At 43.2% G+C, this 19,885-nt stretch overlaps 1 protein-coding gene across 3 annotated transcripts in view; it reads left to right on the top strand.

Annotated features, from left to right (window-relative positions):
* FAM168B (family with sequence similarity 168 member B) overlaps positions 1 to 19,740 on the top strand; it is a 58,759-nt gene extending 39,019 nt beyond the window's left edge. For all 3 annotated transcript variants that reach the window (XM_058548713.1, XM_058548714.1, XM_058548715.1), the window contains 4 exons: positions 12,541 to 12,683; positions 12,817 to 12,994; positions 14,672 to 14,797; positions 15,231 to 19,740. In XM_058548713.1, the coding sequence (XP_058404696.1) occupies positions 12,541 to 12,683; positions 12,817 to 12,994; positions 14,672 to 14,784 (434 nt within the window). In that variant the 3' untranslated portion in view covers positions 14,785 to 14,797; positions 15,231 to 19,740. The remainder of the gene's footprint in view (positions 1 to 12,540; positions 12,684 to 12,816; positions 12,995 to 14,671; positions 14,798 to 15,230) is intronic.
* The last annotated feature ends 145 nt before the right edge of the window (positions 19,741 to 19,885 follow it).

Here is a 19,885-nt window from a genome sequence, read left to right as displayed (position 1 = left end):
CCCAGGATCCGAACCCGGGCCGCCAGTAGCGGAGCGTGCACACTTAACCGCTAAGCCACGGGGCTTGCCCCTAGGGTTTTCTATGTGTAAAATCATGTCGTCTACAAACAGTGTGAGTTTCACTTCTTCATTGCCAATTTGGTTATTCTTTATTTCTTTTTCTTGCCTAATTGCTCTGGCCAAACCCTCCAGTACTATGTTGAATAAGAGTGGCAAGAGTGAGCACTCTTGTCTTCTTCCTGTTCTCAGAGGGATGGCTTTCAGTTATTCACCATTGAGTATGATGTTGGCTGTGGGTTTGTCATATATGACCTTTATTATGTTGAGATGCTTTCCTTCTATACCCATTTTATTGAGAATTTTTATCATAAATGGAAATTGGATCTTGTCAGATTCTCTGCATCTGTTGAGATGATCATGTGGTTTTTATTCCTCATTTTGTTAATGTGGTGTATCACTGTGATTGATTTGTGGATGTTGAACCACCCTTGTGTCCCTGCTATAAATCCCTCTGATCATGGTGTATGATCCCTTTAATGTATTTCTGTATTCGGTTTGCCAATATTTTGTTCAGGATTTTTGCATCTGTGTTCATCAGCGATATTGGACTGTAATTTTCCTTCTTTGTGTTGTCCTTGTCTGGTTTTGGGATCAGGGTGATGTTGGCCTTGTAGAATGTGTTAGGAAGTATTCTGTCTTCGTCAGTTTTTTGGAATAGTTTGAGAAGGGTAGGTATTAAATCTTTGAATGTTTGTAAAATTCTCCAGAGAAGCCATCTGGTCCTGGACATTTATTTTTTGGGAGGTTTCTGATCACTGTTTCAATCTCTTTACTTGTGATTGGTCCATTCAGATCCTCTACCTCTTTTGATTCAGTTTTGGAAGGTTTTATGAGTCTAAGAATTTATCCATTTCTTCTAGATTGTCCAGTTTGTTGGCATATAGTTTTTCATAGTATTCTCTTATAGTCCTTTGTATTTCTGTGACATCTGTTTTAATTTCTCCTCTTTCATTTCTAATTTTATTGAATTGAGCCTTCTCTCTTTTTGTCTTAGTGAGTCTGGCTAAGGGTTTGTCAATTTTGTTTATTTTCTCAGGGAACCAGCTCTTTGTTTCATTGATCCCTTTTACTGTTTTTTTTTGTTTCCATTTCATTTATTTCTGCTCTAATTTTCATTATTTCCCTCCTTCTGCTGACTTTGGGCTTTGTTTGTTCTTTTCTGCTTCTGTTAGGTGTAGTTTAAGATTGTTTATTTGAAATTTTTCTTGTTTGTTGAGGTGGGCCTGTATTGCTATGAGTTTCCCTCTTTGGGAATGCTTTTGCTGCATCCCATTTGAGTTGGTATGGTGCTTTCATTTGTCTCCAGTTATTTTTTGATTTCTCCTTTAATTTCCTCAGTGATCCGTTGGTTGTTCAGTAGCATGTTGTTTAGTGTCCACATCTTTGTCACTTTTCCAGCTTTCTTCTTGTAGTTTTTTTCTAGTTTCATAGCATTATGGTTGGAAAAAATGCTTATTATGATGTCAGTCTTCTCAGATTTATTGAGGTTTGCCTTGTTTCCCAGCATTTGGTCTATCATTGAGAATGTTCCATGTACATTTGAGAATAATGTGTATTCTGCTGCTTTTGGATGGAGTGTTCTATATATATCTATTAAGTCCATCTGGTCTGGTTTTTCTTTTATTATTTATTTTTATTTTTATTTTTTTGTGAGGAAGATCAGCCGTGAGCTAACATCCGTGCTAATCCTCCTCTTTTTGCTGAGGAAGACCAGCTCTGAGCTAACATCTATTGCCAATCCTCCTGTTTTTTTTTTCCCCCCCAAAGCCCCAGTAGATAGTTGTATGTCATAGTTGCACATCCTTCTAGTTGCTGTATGTGGGACGCGGCCTCGGCATGGCTGGAGAAGGGGTGCGTCGGTGTGCACCCGGGATCCGAACCCGGGCCGCCAGCAGTGGAGCGCGTGCACTTAACCGCTAAGCCACGGGGCCGGCCCTGGTTTTTCTTTTAAATCCACTATGTCCTTGTTGACTTGTTGGCTGGATGATCTATCCATTGGTCTAAGTGGGGTGTTAAGGTCCCCTACTATTATTGTGTTGTTGTTAATATCTCCTTTTAGGTTTGTTGATTGTTGCTTTATGTACTTTGGTGCTCTTGTGTTGGGTGCATATATAAGTGTTATGTCATTTTGGTGGAGAGTCCCTTTTATCAGTATACACTGCCCCTCTTTGTCTCTTATTGCCTTTTTTTTTTTACCTTTTTTTAATTGACGTCATAATAGTTTATAACATTGTGAGATTCCAGTTGTACATTATTGTCAGTCACCATATAAATGCTCCCCTTCATGCCTTGTGCCCACCCCCCAGCTCCCTTCCCACTGGTAACCACCAAACTGTTCTCTCGGTCTGTGTGTTAGTTTATATTCCACATTCTCATTGCCTTTTTTTTTAGAATTCCCCCACCGTAGTTACATTTTTATTTATTTACTTATTTTTTTATATTATGCATCTTTTTTGTTTGTTTGTTTATTGTGGTAACATTGGTTTATAACCTTGTATAAATTTCAGGTGTACATCATTATATTTCTATTTCTGCATGGATTACATCGTATTCTCATGTTCACCACCCCAATACTAATTACAATCCATCCCCACACACATGTGCCTAATTATCCCTTTTGCCCTCCTCCCTCCGCCCTTCCCCTCTGGTAACCACCAGTCCAATCTCCGTTTGTTTGTTGTTGTCATTATCTGCTACTTAATGAGTGAGATCATACGGTATTTGACGTTCTCCTTCTGATTTATTTCACATTACATGATATGCTCAGTGTCCATCCATGTTGTCACAAATGGCTGGATTTCATCATTTCTTATGGCTGAGTAGTATTCCATTGTGTATATATACCACATCTTCTTTATCCATTCGTTCCTTGATGGGCACTTAGGTTGCTTCCAAGTCTTGGCTATTGTGAATAACGCTGCAGTGAACACAGGGTGCATGTATCTTTACACATTGGTGTTTTCATGTTCTTTGGATAAATACCCAGCAGTGGCATAGCTGGATCATATGGTAGTTCTATCCTTGATTTTTTGAGGAATCTCCATACTGTTTTCCATAGTGGCTGCACCAGTTTGCACTCCCACCAGCAGTGTATGAGAGTTCCCTTCTCTCCACATCCTCTCCAACACATGTTGTTTCCTGTCTTGTTAACTATAGCCATTCTGATGGGAGTGAGGTGATATCTCATTGTAGTTTTGGTTTGCATTTCCCTGATAGTTAATGATGTTGAACATGTTTTCATGTGTCTGTTGGCCATCTGTATATCTTCTTTGGAGAAATGTCTGTTCAGGTCTTTTGCCCATTTTTTAATTGGGTTGTTAGTTTTTTTGTTGTTCAGATGCATGTGTTCTTTATATATTTTGGAGATTAACCCCTTATCAGATGTATGGTTTGCAAATATCTTCTCCCAATTGTTAGGTTGTCTTTTTGTTTTATTAATGGTTTCCTTCAATGTGCAGAAGCTTTTTAGTTTGATGTAGTCCCATTTATTTTTTCTATTGTTTCTGTTGCCTGGTCAGACATGGTGCTTGAAAATATGGTGTTAAGACTGACGTCGAAGAGCATACTGCCTATGTTTTCTTTTAGAAGTTTCGTGGTTTCAGTCTTACATTCCAGTCTTTAATCAATTTTGAGTTAATTTTTGTGTAAGGTAATGTTCTACTTTCATTTTTTTTGCATGTGGCTATCCAGTTTTCCCAACACCATTCATTGAAGAGACTTTCCTTTCTCCATTGTATGTTCTTGGCTCCTTTGTTGAAGACTAGCTATCCATAGATGTGTGGGTTTATTTCTGGGCTTTCGATTCTGTTCCATTGATCTGTGTGTCTGTTTTTGTGCCAGTACCATGCTGTTTTGGTTACTATAGCTTTGTAGTACATTTTGAAATCAGGGAGTGTGATACCTCCAGCTTTGTTCTTTTTCCTCAGGATTCCTTGAGCTATTCAGGGTCTCTTATTCCTATAAATTTTAGGATTCTTTGTTCTATTTCTGTGAAAAATGTTATTGGAACTTTGATAGGGATCGGATTGAATCTATAGATTGCTTTAGGAAGTATGGACATCTTAACGATGTTAATTCTTCCAATCCAAGAGCATGGAATATCTTTCCATTTCTCTGTGTCTTTTTCCGTTTTTTTCAGCAATGTTTTATAGTTTTCAGCGTACAGATCTTTCACCTCCTTGGTTAAGTTTATTCCTAGGTATTTTATTCTTTTTGTTGCAATTGTAAATGGGATTGTAGTCTTAATTTCTCTTTCTGCTACTTCGTTGTTAGTGTATAGAAATGCAACTGATTTTTGTCTGTTGATTTTGTATCCTGCAACTTTACCGTATTCATTTATTATGTGTAAAAGTTTTTTGGTGGGTTCTTTAGGGTTTTCTATATATAAAATCATGTCATCTGCAAATATGACGGTTTCACTTCTTCCTTTCCAATTTGGATCCCTTTTATTTCTTTTTCTTGCCTGATTGCTCTGGCTAAGACTTCCAATACTATGTTAAATTGGAGTGGTGAGAGTGGGCATCCTTGTCTAGTTCCTGTTCTTAGAGGGATAGCTTTCAGTTTTTTACCATTGAGGATGATATTAGCTGTGGGTTTGTCATATGTGGCCTTTATTAGGTTGAGGTACTTTCCTTCTATACCCATTTTATTCAGAGTTTTTATCATAAATGGATGCTGTATCTTGTCAAATGCATTCTCTGCATCTATTGAGATGATCATGTGATTTTTATTCTTCATTTTATTAATGTAGTGTATCACGTTGATTGATTTGCAAATGTTGAACCATCCCTGCATCCCTGAAATAAAGCCCACCTGATCATGGTGTATAGGTGTATAATCTTTTTAATGTATTGTATGCGATTTGCTAGTATTTTGTTGAGGATTTTTGCATCGATGTTCATCAGTGATATTGGCCTGTAATTTTCTTTCTTTGTGTTGTCTGTGTCTGGTTTTGGTATCAGGGTAATGTCGGCTTTGTAGAATGAGTTTTAGGGAGATAACCCCCCTCCTCAATTTTTTGGAAGAGGTTGAGAAGCATAGGTATTAAGTCTTCTTTGAATGTTTGGTAGAATTCACCAGGGACGCTGTCTGGTCCTGGATGTTCATTTTGGGGGAGGTTTTTGATTACTGTTTCAATATCCTTAGTGGTGATTGGTCTATTCAAATTCTCTGTTTCTTCTTGATCCAGTTTTGGAAGGTTGTATGATTCTAAGAATTTATCCGTTTCTTCCAGATTGTCCAATTTGTTGGCATATAGCTTTTCATAGCATTCTCTTATAATCTTTTTTATTTCTGAGGTGTCTGTTGTAATTTCTCCTCTTTCATTTCTGATTTTACTCATTTGACCCTTCTCTCTTTTTTGTTTGGTGAGTCTAACTAAAGGTTTGTCAATTTTGTTTATCTTTTCAAAAAACCAGCTCTTGGTTTTATTAATTTTTTCTATTGTTTTTTTAGACTCTGTTTCATTTATTTCTGCTCTGATTTTTATTAGTTCCCTTCTTCTACTGATTTTGCGCTTTGTTTGTTCTTCTTTTTTCCAGTTCCTTTAGGTGCATTGTTAGATTGTTTATTTGAGATTTTTCTTGTTTGTTGAGATAGGCCTGTATTGCTATAAACTTCCATCTTAGAACCGCTTTTGCTGTATCCCATAAATTCTGGCATGTTGTAATTTCATTTTCATTTGTCTCCAGGTATTTTTTGATTTCTTCGTTAACCCAGTCGTTGTTCAGTAGCATTTTGTTTAATCTCCACGTATTTGTAGCTTTTCTGATTTTCTTCCTATAGTTGATTTCTAGTTTCATACCGTTGTGGTCAGAAAAGATGCTTGGTATTATTTCGATCTTCTTAAATTTATGTAGACTTGTTTTGTGGCCTAATATGTGATCAATCCTGGAGAATGTTCCATATGCATTTGAAAAGAACGTGTATTCTTCGGTTTTTGGATGGAATGTTCTGTATATATCTACTAGGTCCATCTGTTCTAGTTTGTCATTTTAGGCCAGTGTTTCCTTATTGATCTTCTGTTTGGATGATCTATCCATTGGTGTTAGTGGAGTGTTCAAGTCCCCTACTATTATTGTGTTACTGTCTACTTCTCATTTTGTGTATGTTAATAGTTGCTTTATATATTTAGGTGCTCCTGCATTGGGTGCATAGATATTTACAAGTGTTATATCCTCTTGTTGGATTATTCCCTTGATCATTATGTAGTTCCCTTCTTTGTTTCTTGTTATAGTTTTTATTTTAAGGTCTATTTTGTCTGATATGAGTATTACTACCCCAGCGCTCTTTTCATTGCCATTTGCATGGAGTATCTTTTTCCATCCCTTCACTTTCAGTGTGTGGGTGTGTTTAGGTCTGAAGTATGTCTCTTGTATGCAGCATATATATGGGTCTTGTTTTTTTATCCAATCAGCCACGCTCTGCCTTTTAATTGGAGCATTTAGTCCATTGATGGTTAAAGTAGCTATCGATAAGTATGTACTTAGTGCCATGTTTTAACTTTTTTTTCTTGGTCTTTTAGTAGTTCTTCTCTGTTCCTTTGTTCTTCTCTTGTTCTCTTCCCTTGTGCTTTGATGGCTTTCCTTAGTAGTATGTTTGGGTTCCTTTTTCTTAGTTTTTTTGTGTATTTATTATAGGTTTCTGGTTTGTGATTACCACGAGGTCCGTATATAGTAATCTATGTATATAGGAATCTGTAATAAGTTGATGATCTCTTTAGTTTGACCTCTATCTGAAAGCACTACTCTTTAACTCCCCTCCTTCCACATTTTATGTTTTTCATATCATATCTAACCTCTTTTTTGTGCGTTTGTATCCATTACCCTCTTATTATGGAAATAGATACTTTTTCCTATTTGTGGTCTCCTCTTTTCCCCTTCAATAATTCCCTTTAGCATTTCTTGCAGTACTGGTTTCTTGGTGACAAACTCCTTTCATTTTTGCTTGTCTGGGAAGCTTTTTCTCTCTCCTTCCATTTTGAATAATAACCTTGCCAGGTAGAGTATTCTTGGCTGTAGGTTTTTTCCTTTTAGCATTTTAACGGATGTTAGTGTGCTTGATGTTGTCCCAGAGGTCTCTTAGACTGTCCTCACTCTTTTTAATTCTTTTTTCTTTTACCTGTTCAGCTTTGGTGATTTCGTCTAGTCTTTTGTCCAGCTTGCAGATCCGTTCTTCTGTATCCTCTACTCTGCTTTTGAGTTCCTCCAGTGAATTTTTCATTTCCAGTATTGTATTCTTCGTTTCTGATTGGTTCTTTTTTATATCTTCCCTTTCTTTGTTGACGTTCTCACTGAGTTCATCCATTCTTCTCCCCAGATCAGTGAGCATCGTTAACACTCTTTGTCTGAACTCTCTGTTGGGTAGGTTGCTCATTTCTGTTTCACTTAGTTTCTTCTCTGGGGTTTTGTCCTGTTCCCTTACTTGGAATGTATTCCTTTGCCTCCTCCTTTTGCCTCTTTCCCTGTGCTTGTGTCTATGTATTAGGTAGGTCAGCTTCGTCTCCTGCTCTTGGAGAGGTGACCTTATATAAGTGATGCCGTATGAGGCCCAGCAGTGTGCTTCCCTCATTTCCAAATGCTCCAGGAGTGACCCTGTGTGGGCTACGTGTGTCCTTCAGTTGTGGTGTGGTTGCTCTTCCTGTAGGTGCCCAGAGAGGCTGAGCTATGCTCCTGGCCAGCTGTTGTAATGCTCAGCTGCTTGTAGTTGTTGTGGGCCCTTCAGTCTCTTTATCGGGTGTGGGGAGCCCCAGCACAGTTGGCTAGAAGTTGTAATAGCACATTTGTGTTGCAGTATTTCTATTAAGTGAGTAGGCCCCCAGCGGGGCGGTTGTTAGGCTCAGGGGTTACAATTGCTATAAGCCTCCAGCCTTTAGGTCTCTTGTCAGCTCTGAGGATTGCAGCTGAGTGGGGCTGGCCTCAGGCATGGGAGCACCCAGTTATTTCAGGCTTTGGGAGGTGGGGCAAACCCCCATGTGGATCTTTGAGAAATACAAGTCTTCTTCAGCTGGCAAGCCCCGCCCCCTACTGGTTCACACGCACAGTCCCTCCTGAATTGTACCTAGTCTCTCCAAAGTGGGAGCCCCACACTGCACCACCGCCCCCACATTCTTCACCCATTCCTGGCACACGCCCTGCCCCACAGAGGTGGACCCACTCGCCAGGCTGTGGAGAATCCAGGCAGCTCCCTTAGCAGGCCCACAAGTTGCCCAAGGGCTTGTTGTTGGGTGGGGCCAGTCCCTAGGGTGGGCTGCCTGCCCTGGCTGAGCTGGATTAAATCGGTGCTCTAGTGGGTGGGGCAGACCTGGGCTAGCAGGCCCCAGGGAGAACTCCAATGGCGTCTTCCAGCAACTGTATCAGCACGCGCGCACACCAGGCCACAACAATGGCCACCGCCGATGTCCCAGTCCCTAGATAGGTCTCACCTCTCACCCAGAGGCACTCAGAGCCTATCAGGTGAGTCTCTTTTCACCAAAGCACTGTGCACCTTTCTTTCTGGTGATGTTAGGTTGCTTTCTGAAATTCATGTATTTGTGCGTGGGCCCTTTAAGAGCCGGTTTTAATTTCTTTGTGAATCAGCTTTTCTGGGGGTACTCCCCAATGTTTTAGTAGCAGGCAAAGTCAGATATTAGGACATTCGTCTTGATTGTGCTGGGTCCAAAAAATGCCTACAGCTGGGGTGCTCCCCAGCTCAGGTCCTCACTCCTCCAGGGAAGGCTGCGTACCTTTGGGCTGCTCCCTGGCGGCCTTGAAGCACTGCAGCTTGTGAAGGTCGTGTTTTTTCTCTCCAGAAGGGAATTTCTGTCTCTTCCACCTCAATTAGGATTGTCGTTTGTTGCAGGAGTTCCTCTTATCCAGTTTTCAGTTCTCTTTCAAGGGTAATTTTTCTATGAGTAGTTGTAAACTGGCTGTGTCTGTGGGTGGAGGTGAGTTCAGTGTCTGCCTATGCCGCCATCTTGAGTTCTCTCTCATTGCCTTTTTTATCTTGAAGTCTACTTTGTCTTATATAAGTATGGCAACACCTGCTTTCTTTTCTTTGCCATTAGCTTGGAGTATCATCTTCCATCCCTTCACTCTGAGCCTGTTTGTCTTTAGAGCTGAGGTGTGTCTCTTGGAGGCAGCATATTGTTGGTTCTTGTGTTTTAATCCATCCAGCCACTTTGTCTTTTGATTGGAGAATTCAATCCATTTACCTTTAGAGTTGTTATTGATACATCAGGGGCTTAATGCTGCTATGTTTATAACTTGTTTTCCGGTTGTTCTGTATTTCCTTTCCTTCTCTTCCCATGTATTTTCAAATTTTATTTTATTTATTTTTTTCCCCCAAAACCCCAGTAGATAGTTGTATGTCACAGCTGCACATCCTTCTAGTTGCTGTATGTGGGATGCGGCCTCAGCATGGCCAGAGGAGCGGTGCATCGGTGCGCGCCTTGGATCCAAACCCGAGCCGCCAGCAGCAGAGCGCGCGCACTCAACCGCCAAGCCACAGGGCCGGCCCTTCCCATGTATTTTGGACTGCCAATTCAATTTGGTAGTTCTCTATGATGATTTTCTCAGTTTGCTGTTTATTTATCACTTGTGTCTCTGTTCTGATTATTTGTTTAGTGGTTACCGTGAAGTTTGTTTAAAAAATCCTGTAGATGTGGGCTGACGCTGTGGCGTAGTGGTTAAATTTGCGCTCTCCACTTCGGCGGCCTGTGGCTCATAGGTTTGGATCCTGGGCGTGGACTGATGCAGTGCTTGTCAAATCATGCTGTGGCGGCGTCCCACGTAAAGTAGAGGAAGATGGGCAAGGATGTTAGCCCAGAGCTACTCTTCCTCAGCCAAAAGAGGAGGATTGGCATCAGATGTTAGCTCAAGGCTAATCTTCCTCACACACGCACAAAAATATATCTCGTATATGAGATAGTCTATTTTCTGATACCCTCTTATTTCCTTAGTCTAAGCAGGTTCCATCTATTTCCTCTTCCCCTTCTAAGTTATTGTTGTTACAGCTTACTCCGTTTTGTGATGTTAGTTTGTGATTAAAATGACGAGATTATAGTTTTGATGTTTTCCTTTCCTGTATTTTTTTTTTGTGAGGGAGATCAGCCCTTAGCTAACATCCATGCTAATCCTCCTCTTTCTGCTGAGGAAGACTGGCTCTGAGCTAACATCTATTGCCAATCCTCCTTTTTTCTCCCCAAAGCCCCAGCAGATAGTTGTATGTCACAGTTGCACATCCTTCTAGGTGCTGTATGTGGGACACGGCCTTAGCATGGCCGGAGAAGCAGTGCGTCGGTGCGCGCCTGGGATCCGAACCCGGACCGCCAGTAGCGGAGTGCATGCACTTAACCGCTAAGCCCCGGAGCCAGCCCCTTTCCTATATTTTTAATGTTATAATTGTTTGCTAATCTCTTCTGATAGTTGCAATTTTTCATTTTGTCTGCCTGTTTATCTCCTTGCTCAAAGCTTTGTAAACCCTTTCTTTTCTTTTGGGTATGGGGGCCTTCTTGATTATTTCTTGTAGGGGGTGTCTTGTGGTGATGAACTCCCTCAGCTTTTGTTTCTCTGGGAAAGTTTTTATCTCTCCATCATATCGGAATGATCTTTTTGCTGGATAGAATATTCTTGGCTGAAAGTTTTCATCTTTCAGAATTTTGAATATATTATTCACTCTCTCCTAGCCTGTAAGCTTTCTGTTGAGAAATCCATTGAAAGCCTGCTAGAGGTTCCTTTGTAAGTTATTTTCTTCTGCCTTGCTACTCTTAACATTTTTTTCTTTGTCATTGACTTTGCCAGTTTTAATATATATGCTTTGGAGAAGATCTTTTTACATTGATGTAATTAGGAGTTCTATTAGCTTCTTTTACTTTTAATTCCAACTCTTTCCCCAGGTTTGGGAAATTCTCAGCTATTATTTCTTTGAACAGACTTTCTGCTCCTTTCTCTCTCTCTTTTCCCTCTGGAATACCTATAGTCCTTATGTTGTATTTTCTAATTGAGTCGGATAGTTCTCGGAGAATTTCTTCATTTCTTGTTAATCTTAGTTCTCTCTTTTCCTCCATCTGAAGCATTTCTATATTTCTGTCTTCCAAATTGCTCATTCTGTCCTCCATAATATCAGCTCTGTTATTAAGGGACTTCATGTTTTCCTTTATCTCATTCATTGTGTTTCTTTCTTTCTCTCTCTCTTTTTTTTTTTTTTTTTGTGAGGATCATCAGCCCTGAGCTAACATCCATGCCAATCTTCCTCTTTTTGCTGAGGAAGACCAGGCCTGAGCTAACATCTATTGCCAATCCTCTTCCTTTTTTTTCCCTTTTTCTCCCCAAAGCCCCAGTAGATAGTTGTATGTCCTACTTGCACATCCTTCTAGTTGCTGTATGTGGGATGCCGCCCCAGCGTGGCTGGACAAGCGATGCGTCAGTGTGCACCCAGGATCCGAACCCGGGCCGGCAGTAGCAGAGTGCGTGCACTTAACCGCTAAGCCACGGGGCCAGCCGCATCATTTTGTTTCTTATCTCCAACATTTCTGATTTTTTTTCTTTATAGGTTCAATCTCTTTTGTGAAGAATTCCCTCTGTTCATTAATTTTATTTGTGATTTTATTGAGCTGTCTTTCTGAATTTTCTTATAAGTCATTGAGTTGTTTTCTGATAGCTATTTTGAATTTTCCATCTTTTAGATTATAAATTTCTGTGCCTTCAGGATTGATTTCTGGATCCTTGTCATTTTCCTTCTGGTCCGGAGTATTAATATACCTCTTCATACTATTTGATGGGGTGGGTTTGTGCCTTTGCACAGTGAAAGTATCTGGTTGCAATTCCATCTTCCACCACTTGGGGGAGTGGTGGTGGAAGCAGCTGTGTATTCTGAGCCTGCTGCGACCCTTGGCGCCTGTGCTAGTCCTTTGTAATCTGTGTTGACCGTTCCCATCTGTGGTTGCCTGCTCACCGCTGCTGCTTTATAAACACATGTGTATGTATTTTGGCAGGGGGTCCCTTGCTCTGGCCCACCGGCCCAGCTAGTGCACTGGGCAGGGGGAGGGGTGCTTTCTTTGATGTTTTGATCCTTGGGGCGTTCTGGCTCTCCCCTTGCTGTATGCCCTCCTGGGGTGCTGGCTTGACGAAGACAACCCCGAAACTGACTAAGGCTCCTCTGTTTGGGGCTTTCCCACGGGCTGTGAGGGAACTTGGAGAGTGAAAGTGATCCCTGGAGAACTTCCCCACCCCCCCAGAGCCGTGTGGGGTCCTGCGCCCTAGGCCACCGCTGGGGAGGGAGGGGAGATCCCCTTACCTCCTTCCACTTCTTCCCCTGGGGTCCAGCACCCCCACCTTGAGATGTATGGCTGCATGGGTCTCTCAGACATCTATCGTGTTGTGTGAATGTCCTCTGTTGGTTTATGACTGTCTTTTTCACTGTATCTTAGGGGAGAGAGTCTAACGGAAGAGCTCACTCTTGCCATGATGCTGATGTCACTCTGCGCTTCCTTCTTTGTTTCAGGTTACACTCCTGGCACGCCTTACAAAGTGTCCTGTTCCCCCACCAGTGGGGCAGTGCCGCCGTACTCCTCCTCCCCCAACCCCTACCAGACCGCTGTGTACCCTGTGCGAAGTGCCTACCCCCAGCAGAGTCCATATGCACAGGTAGGCCTGGGCTGCAGTGTTGCCTATTAACGGTGCTCCTGAGCACTGTGTTTCTGGGAAGGGTTGGTTCCGTCTGGACTCTGACCCGCTGGGCATGGGACCCTGTGGCAGATGTCTCTCTTATTCCCCACAGCAAGGCACGTACTACACACAGCCCCTGTACGCAGCACCTCCTCATGTCATCCACCACACCACAGTGGTGCAGCCCAATGGCATGCCGGCGACAGTGTACCCTGCACCCATCCCTCCGCCTAGAGGCAACGGGGTCACCATGGGCATGGTGGCTGGGACCACTATGGCGATGTCAGCAGGTGAGTCCTTGACCTTGGGTGCCTGTTCCATGGTGGCATGAGAGCTGGGGGAGGGAGAGCTCACTGGTACTCTGACCCTTGGCTTTGATTTTTCATGACTAGTGCTGTGTGGAAGGGACATGTGCTTCTTTTGAGAAGGATCAGCATATTATCTTTTTCTTTCCCTCCCCTTCTCCTTTCAGTTGAGAGGAGACTGGGTTGTGGGATTTAGAGTAATAAACCATGAACCAGTACCCTCTCGGGGATTGTGACTGGATATCGCTCTCTGGATTTGATGGGGCCACTTTGTCGGTGAGGTGGGCCATTTTGCAGTAAGGATAGGAGTGACCACATCCTCCAGTGAGCACATGAAGCTTGAGCAGAAGAGGATACTTTGTGTTCTGGGGGCCTGCCCTCTTGATACTTCTCTTTAGGGCTGCTTTTGCAAGCCACGTTGTCTGGATGTTTGGATGTTTACATGACTCTAGGAAAGCTGGTCTTGTGTTAATAGAGGTAACAGCTGCTTGTAGGAATCTTTTGGCATCCATCGGCTCTGTTTCCCAAGGCTTCCCCTAGGTCAGGAAAATAAACCACAGAGAGAGGAGACCCCTGGTGAGGATGGGCACATCTCCCTGGAACCATGGAACCCTAGGGGCTTGATTTAATGTCTAGGGATTAGGTTACCTCCTATGGGCATGTGAATTGTCTGTGGCTGGGGCCCACGTACACACAATGTACTTGGTTGCCCATGGCTGGGAATTTTTAAAAATATATTGTTTCATCATTGTTTGTCTAGGCTTTACTTTAGTGTAAGGAAATGTGCCAGAGAGAGAGGTGTTTCAGGACACCATGTGTGCTTCACTCTGTTTTATTTGACTTTCCCGTACTTACCTGTGAAGGCCAAGGGGAAGTGGCACAGACAGAAACTGCATGTTTGAGGCACGTGGAGGGAGGAGATGACAGGCCCTGGCTTGGGTGTGGGCAGGGAGACGGAGAGTGAAGAGATGCAAGAGGAGGCTGTTAGGCTTGAGGTAGTGCTTGTCTATAAATGGACTCTGATAGTCCTGAAGTTTTCCGCAATTATAGGGAAAATACATTTATCGTAATGTACTCAGAAGCTTATGTAGTTTGGAATCTCCTTCCTTCCCGTCCATTTATTTATTATCATCTTAACTATTTTGTATGTGTGTGTGTATGTAAGATTAGCCCTGAGCTGAGATTCGATGCCACTCCTCCTTTTTTTGTGAGGAAGATCAGCCCTGAGCTAACATCCGTTGCCAATCCTTTTTTGCTAAGGAAGATTGGCCCTGGGCTAACATCCGTGCCCATCTTCCTCCACTTTATATGCCACGCCGCCACAGCATGGCCTGCCAAGCGGTGCATCAGTGCACGCCTGGGATCCGAACCTGGGCCGCCAGCAGTGGAGCACCCGCAGTTAACTGCTATGCCACGGGGCCACCCCCCAAACACATTATCAATGTGAGCTTGCTGTGTTTATATCTTTGAGTTGTATATAATCAGAGTTCTGGCAGCACTCTAGGTCAAGCCCATCCCCTCTTCCTATGTACCGCCCTCCTTGCAAAGAGAGCCAAGCCTGCATTCTCGTCAGAGGCAGCATGGAGCCGTTCGGGGATGGGAGGCCAGCCTTGTGTGTAGGTGGAGTTGCCTACCACTGAGACCCACTGCTCTTTCTTCCAGGTACCCTGCTGACCGCCCACTCCCCAACTCCTGTCGCCCCCCACCCAGTCACAGTGCCCACGTATCGGGCCCCCGGAACACCCACCTACAGCTACGTGCCCCCTCAGTGGTGATCACCCTGCACATGTAAGTGCCGATGAAGGTGGGCTCTGTTCTTGACTAAAGTGCATTTTTGTCAGTGGAGAATGTCAAATCTCCCACAGCTTAAGGCGCTAATGAGAGAAATGCTACCTTACTGTTGATCCAAGGGCAATGCAGTGATTAAATTTTTGTTCTTATTGGGACTCTACGAAGTAGAAGACAGAGGGAAACCATTGAGTACTTGCTGTGTACACTGTGTACTTTGCCCCTTACCTGGACTGTGCTCCAACCTCCCACTGCCTCCTGCAGGAAGTAGGAGTCCAGGTGTAACTGGAAGTTTCTGAGGTCCACGGGGACCAGGAGCAGTGGCCTTTCCCGCTGCTGCCCTTTCTGGGTCCTAGCAGATTTCGTCATCCTCCTTTTTGGAGCAGCGGTGCCAGAGAGCTCCGTGACTGTGTGTCTGTTTTTCTCCCCCCAGGTTTGAGGATGGAGCTCTGCGTTCACATTACGGAGGTTCCACAGCTGGTGCTGCAGGCCTCGTGCCTCCAACCAGGACTTTGTTAATGCTCTCGACACTTAGCTAACACTACTGCAGCCCGGCCCGGCAGCTCCCAGCGCTGTGAGTCTTCAGCTGGCTCTCTGGGTTGGTCTTAAAGCAAATCCCGTTTTGTGGGCTGCCTGGCAATTTTTTAGCTAACTGTAATGATAAAAAGGGAGTATTAATCTATTCTGAATCATATCTAGTTGAATGCATGTTTAAAAAAACAAACACAAAAACAGAGCTTGCTCAGTCTACCTGCAGTGACTGATACAAACCCATCATACGCAAAATCCAAAGGAATGGAAAAGTATTTTACAACTTGTATCACTAATGCACTGTTGTAATGTATGCTAAGTCTTAAAGTTATAAGTGTTACAGTGAATTTCTTCATAGAGCATCTGAAATCTCTTAGATGAGTCTTCAACCTTTTGGGGTTGATGTGGGTTGCCAGTTGGACACATGGACTCAGAGTTGCAGCCAGCTCTTTCTTTCACATGGACTGCACTGGGAGAGAGTTGCAGGGGTGGGGGAGTGTAGGGAGGGCTACAGCTGCGTGGGTGTAGCTGGGTCAGTGGGCATCCCTTTTTTTCCATTTAGGCTGTGGGGTCCGTGCGATGTGGACATTTCTTAATGATTGTCATGGAAGGGTAGAGTTGTGTGGCCAGTACAATTAGGGGCAAGAGGTAGTTTACGTATCAGCAAAGCAGTCTTCTCTGCTATCTCAATTCTCATTACCAGTCTCTTAGAGATAGCACTGGTGTTTTCTGTATCTTTATTGGAAAAGTCCTATGTAGAACTAAATTATTTTCCTGGGATGGAAGGTGTGTGAATGAGGAACAGCCACACTTGGAGGAGGTCTCGGCCTCTCCTTTATTCAGCTTAGAAAATCATTCCTTTTTTTCTCCTGAGAAATGTTTGAGTCAGCTGAAAACATATGTAGGCATTACTGTTCTTCCCCCACAGAGAAGGGCAAAGATTTCAGCTGTGTATCATGAAGAAAGTTATATTTAAGAACTATTAAAAGGGAACAAACCTTTATTTGAAATTGAGTCTGTCTTTCAGAGAGGCAGGGCGTGGCTGTTTGGGCCCATCCCCCTGATGGGGATGTGTCCTCTGAGACTGTCTGGAGGGGCCTCCTAGGAGACAGGCGTGGGGAGGGCTGGGCCTGCTATCCGTGAGTCTCCTCTGCTGGCTCTTCTTGCAGCTGAGGGCGCTCGGCACAAAGCAAGTGTAGGCAGCATCTGAATGTATTTGCCTGCTGGGGTTTTATTACAGAAAGGATTTTGTATTTAAAGTCTGAATATTGTACATACGAGATCAAGAGGATTTTTTTTTGCCTAAATGTGCCCAACTTGTATGGATGGGAGTGTGTGTCTGTTCTCAGAGAGTCAGAGGGGGTGGGGGGAGGGTTTTGTTTCCTTCCAGCAGTCTGTCAGGCAGGGGTGGGATGTGACTGTGTTCCACCCCATCCTTGTTTCAAGTGCCATGGGCTTTGGTTGGGCAGGGACCCTGCTCTTGTTGTGTCTCTGGCAGCTAGGTCAGTGCTCTGGTGCTGGTTTGCCATTCAGCCTTGGTTGGTGAGTGGGACACCTGACCCCTGAGCCTTTGGTAACCTTATTTTTTATAGTAAGTACTCTTCATAATTTTCTTTTTCACATTGTATTTTATAAGAATTTTAGGAATACTTTTGCATGGATTATTGTAAACAGAATATTCCTTATTCCTAATGTCTATTAACATAGTGTGGTTACTGATAAGTACTTTAAATTGCTTCATGAGCACTTAACGTGTGTGTGTGTGTGTGTGTGTGTGTGTGTGTGTGTGTGTGTGTAGTAGCCATTTATCCCAGGCACAATGCTTGTGTCCACTTCTTCAACTCTGTGTTGGTCATTCTCTCTGTATAGTGGATGCTTTGTAGTGTCAGTAGGTTCTAAGGGTTCCAGGGGCTGAACTAACTGAGGAACAAGAAGTCAGGTTCCCCAATTTAGTGTAACAGATTAGGAGAAAATATAATTTTAGTGTATGCTTTAAAAAAGCCACAAACAGCAAAATGAAAACACACACACACACACACACACACAACTCCCTGTCAGAGGTGGAATCATTTGAATTCAGGAGAAAGGTATGAGAAGTTATATAGGATGTTTCTCCAGGCTTGCTTGAGACTTGGCACACACAGTTGAGTGTTTTCACGAGCACTGAATTAAATTGTGTTTTCAAGAGAGAAAGAAGAGTGGGTTGCATTTTCCCCCCGTTTACATCAGCTTCATAAATACTTTCCCTCTATAATTTTTTTAAATCTTTTCCCTTTGTAAAGTTGAGTTGGGAGACTTGATCATATACTTTTGCTTTATGGAATACATCTGTGTGGAAATTTTTTCGATTTTGAAACTATGAGAGCATCACCTATCAAATATGATGAAAGTTAGAATGTATCTAGCAGGTAAGATTCCTGACATATGAACAGTAACAAAACTATCATAGGTTGTCATTTTAGCAGCATTTAATTGCAGTAAAATTAATTAAGGAATAGAACTTCTGTTATAAAGTTGCATAATTTGATATCCAAGCACAATAGTGGAACATTTCAGAGAAATTTTGTGTTTTTTGGTTGTGACATTCCTAATTTGAGTCTTTCAGCTGAATCATGGTTCTTTTAGAAGTTGAGACAGGGAAGCACAGGACCTATTTCCTATAAACGTGGATATTTTAGAATATCTTTGTTGTACGGCCTCTTGCCTAGGGTGTAGGAGGTCTGTTTCTCTGCTTAAGGAAGTCTTGTTTGGATCTGGGCCAGTGACAGAGTATTTGGCATTGAGCGATGGTCCTATCAGTTCACTACCTCTGCAAGGTGAGGTTAACATCAGGACCAGGGCATGGTAACAGGCATGGAGGTGCTTCCAGAACCTTTTATGTCTCTTGTATTAAATATTTCCAGAACATTCTCGTTGGTGTTGTTATTAGGCCTACCAGTTGCTATTCTGTGAGTCTGTTTCTTGAGTGCTATGCAAATGTAGTATTTACAGGAGATGAGGGGGCTCCTGAGCCTTGGAGTGGGCACCTGGTCAGTAAGTAGTATCCTGCCCTTCCCAAGCTGGGCATGCAGTAAGCCTTGTTCTATCTGGTGGTATCATCACTTCAGTAATGAGAGGAAATATATTCTTAAGGCATTTCAGATATGCTGATATCTGGCAGTGTTGTCCCCACATGGGTTTCTGTGAGTGTGCCTGCCAGTGGGTGGTGAAGGGATGGCAGGCACCAGCCACATCGATATTGGGGCCTGCTTTAAAAAAAGAAAGCCAAACTTCTTCACCTGTGCTTTGTAAACACTTGGAAACAGTATTATGCTGACCAGTTGGGCCACCTTCTCCCATCTGTTAGCTAATGGCTGGACACCCCAATCATTGCCAGCCTGGACATTGCCCAGACAAGACAGGACGCCTGTCTGACCCTCCACTGGACGCAAGAGCAGGTTTAAGGATGCGTGGCTTGAGGTGGGAGGTGCTTTCTAAGGGGCGAGTGTGTCTCTAAACAGAAGTGCGGTTGGCTTAGGGGAGGGGCAGACTGCTTAGCTCTCCTCTCTAGTGCATCTCAAATGTCTGTGTTTTTTCCCTGAGCTGCTTATTACTCAACCTGAGCTTTCTGTAGGTGCAGTCTTCTCAGTAGACTGCAGATGACACACTGCAGAGGAGGGTCTGATCTTTTCAGGTAGGAAATTGCGAAGTTCATTTTACTTGTTTCAGAGGATTTGTCTCTTTCCCCACCCCTCTTCATTTGAGGAACAGAAAACCTGTGGGCTAACTGTATTTGAGTCCCCAGGACTAACGTCAAGTCACTTGGGACGAGGAGACAGAGGAGAGGCAGACATCTCTGTGCAGGGACCCGCAGCGAGCTTTAGGAGACAGTGTGCTCCCAGGATTGGGGTGTTGGAGATGACAGGCATCTCACCTCAGCCTCCTGAACCCTGGTGCAGTCTCCCATGGGTCTTGGTGTGGACAGTGTCAGTGGACTAGTTGGGCTGGATCTGAGGCCATCTTTCCTGTGCTCCTGGTAGGGTTTCTGTGATGGCCTCTCAGAGGAGAGGCCCCAAGGAGCCACATGGCTTATGACTGACTAGGAAACGGTTCCTTTTTTTTTTTTAATGATTTTTTAAATACTGTTTTTTTAAGACCGTTCTCCTGGTACTTTTTTAAAGCTTACGTCAGTGTCTTCCAGTGTTAAAGGCATCCCTCACACTCACCTCTGCATTGAACTTAAGGTGTCAATACAAAGGAATGGAACACCATCCTGAGCCAGTTCCATTATGTGTAAAGTCATACTATTTTAATTTTTTTATGCAATCTGTTGAGATGAGCTCAGATTCAGAATTCTTAAAAGCACGTTTATTGTAACAAGAATTGTTATGTATGAATACTGCAGTTTTCAATAAAGATTGACTTGTGTTGCACATCGTGGTTTTCATGATTTTTCCCTGTGGGTTTTGTCTCGAGGTGGCTTTGCCTGGCTGGGAGGTGGTATAGCTTCTCTCAAGTTAGGAAATGCAGGGAGGGGCAAGAGGGCCTTGTGGTGCTCACCCCAGTGGCCTTGGCAGT

This window comes from Diceros bicornis, chromosome 10, assembly GCF_020826845.1.
Source record: "Diceros bicornis minor isolate mBicDic1 chromosome 10, mDicBic1.mat.cur, whole genome shotgun sequence".
NCBI lineage: Eukaryota > Metazoa > Chordata > Mammalia > Perissodactyla > Rhinocerotidae > Diceros > Diceros bicornis.
Note: the sequence above shows the minus strand (reverse complement) of the source record. Positions and strands in the feature narration are given on the sequence as shown.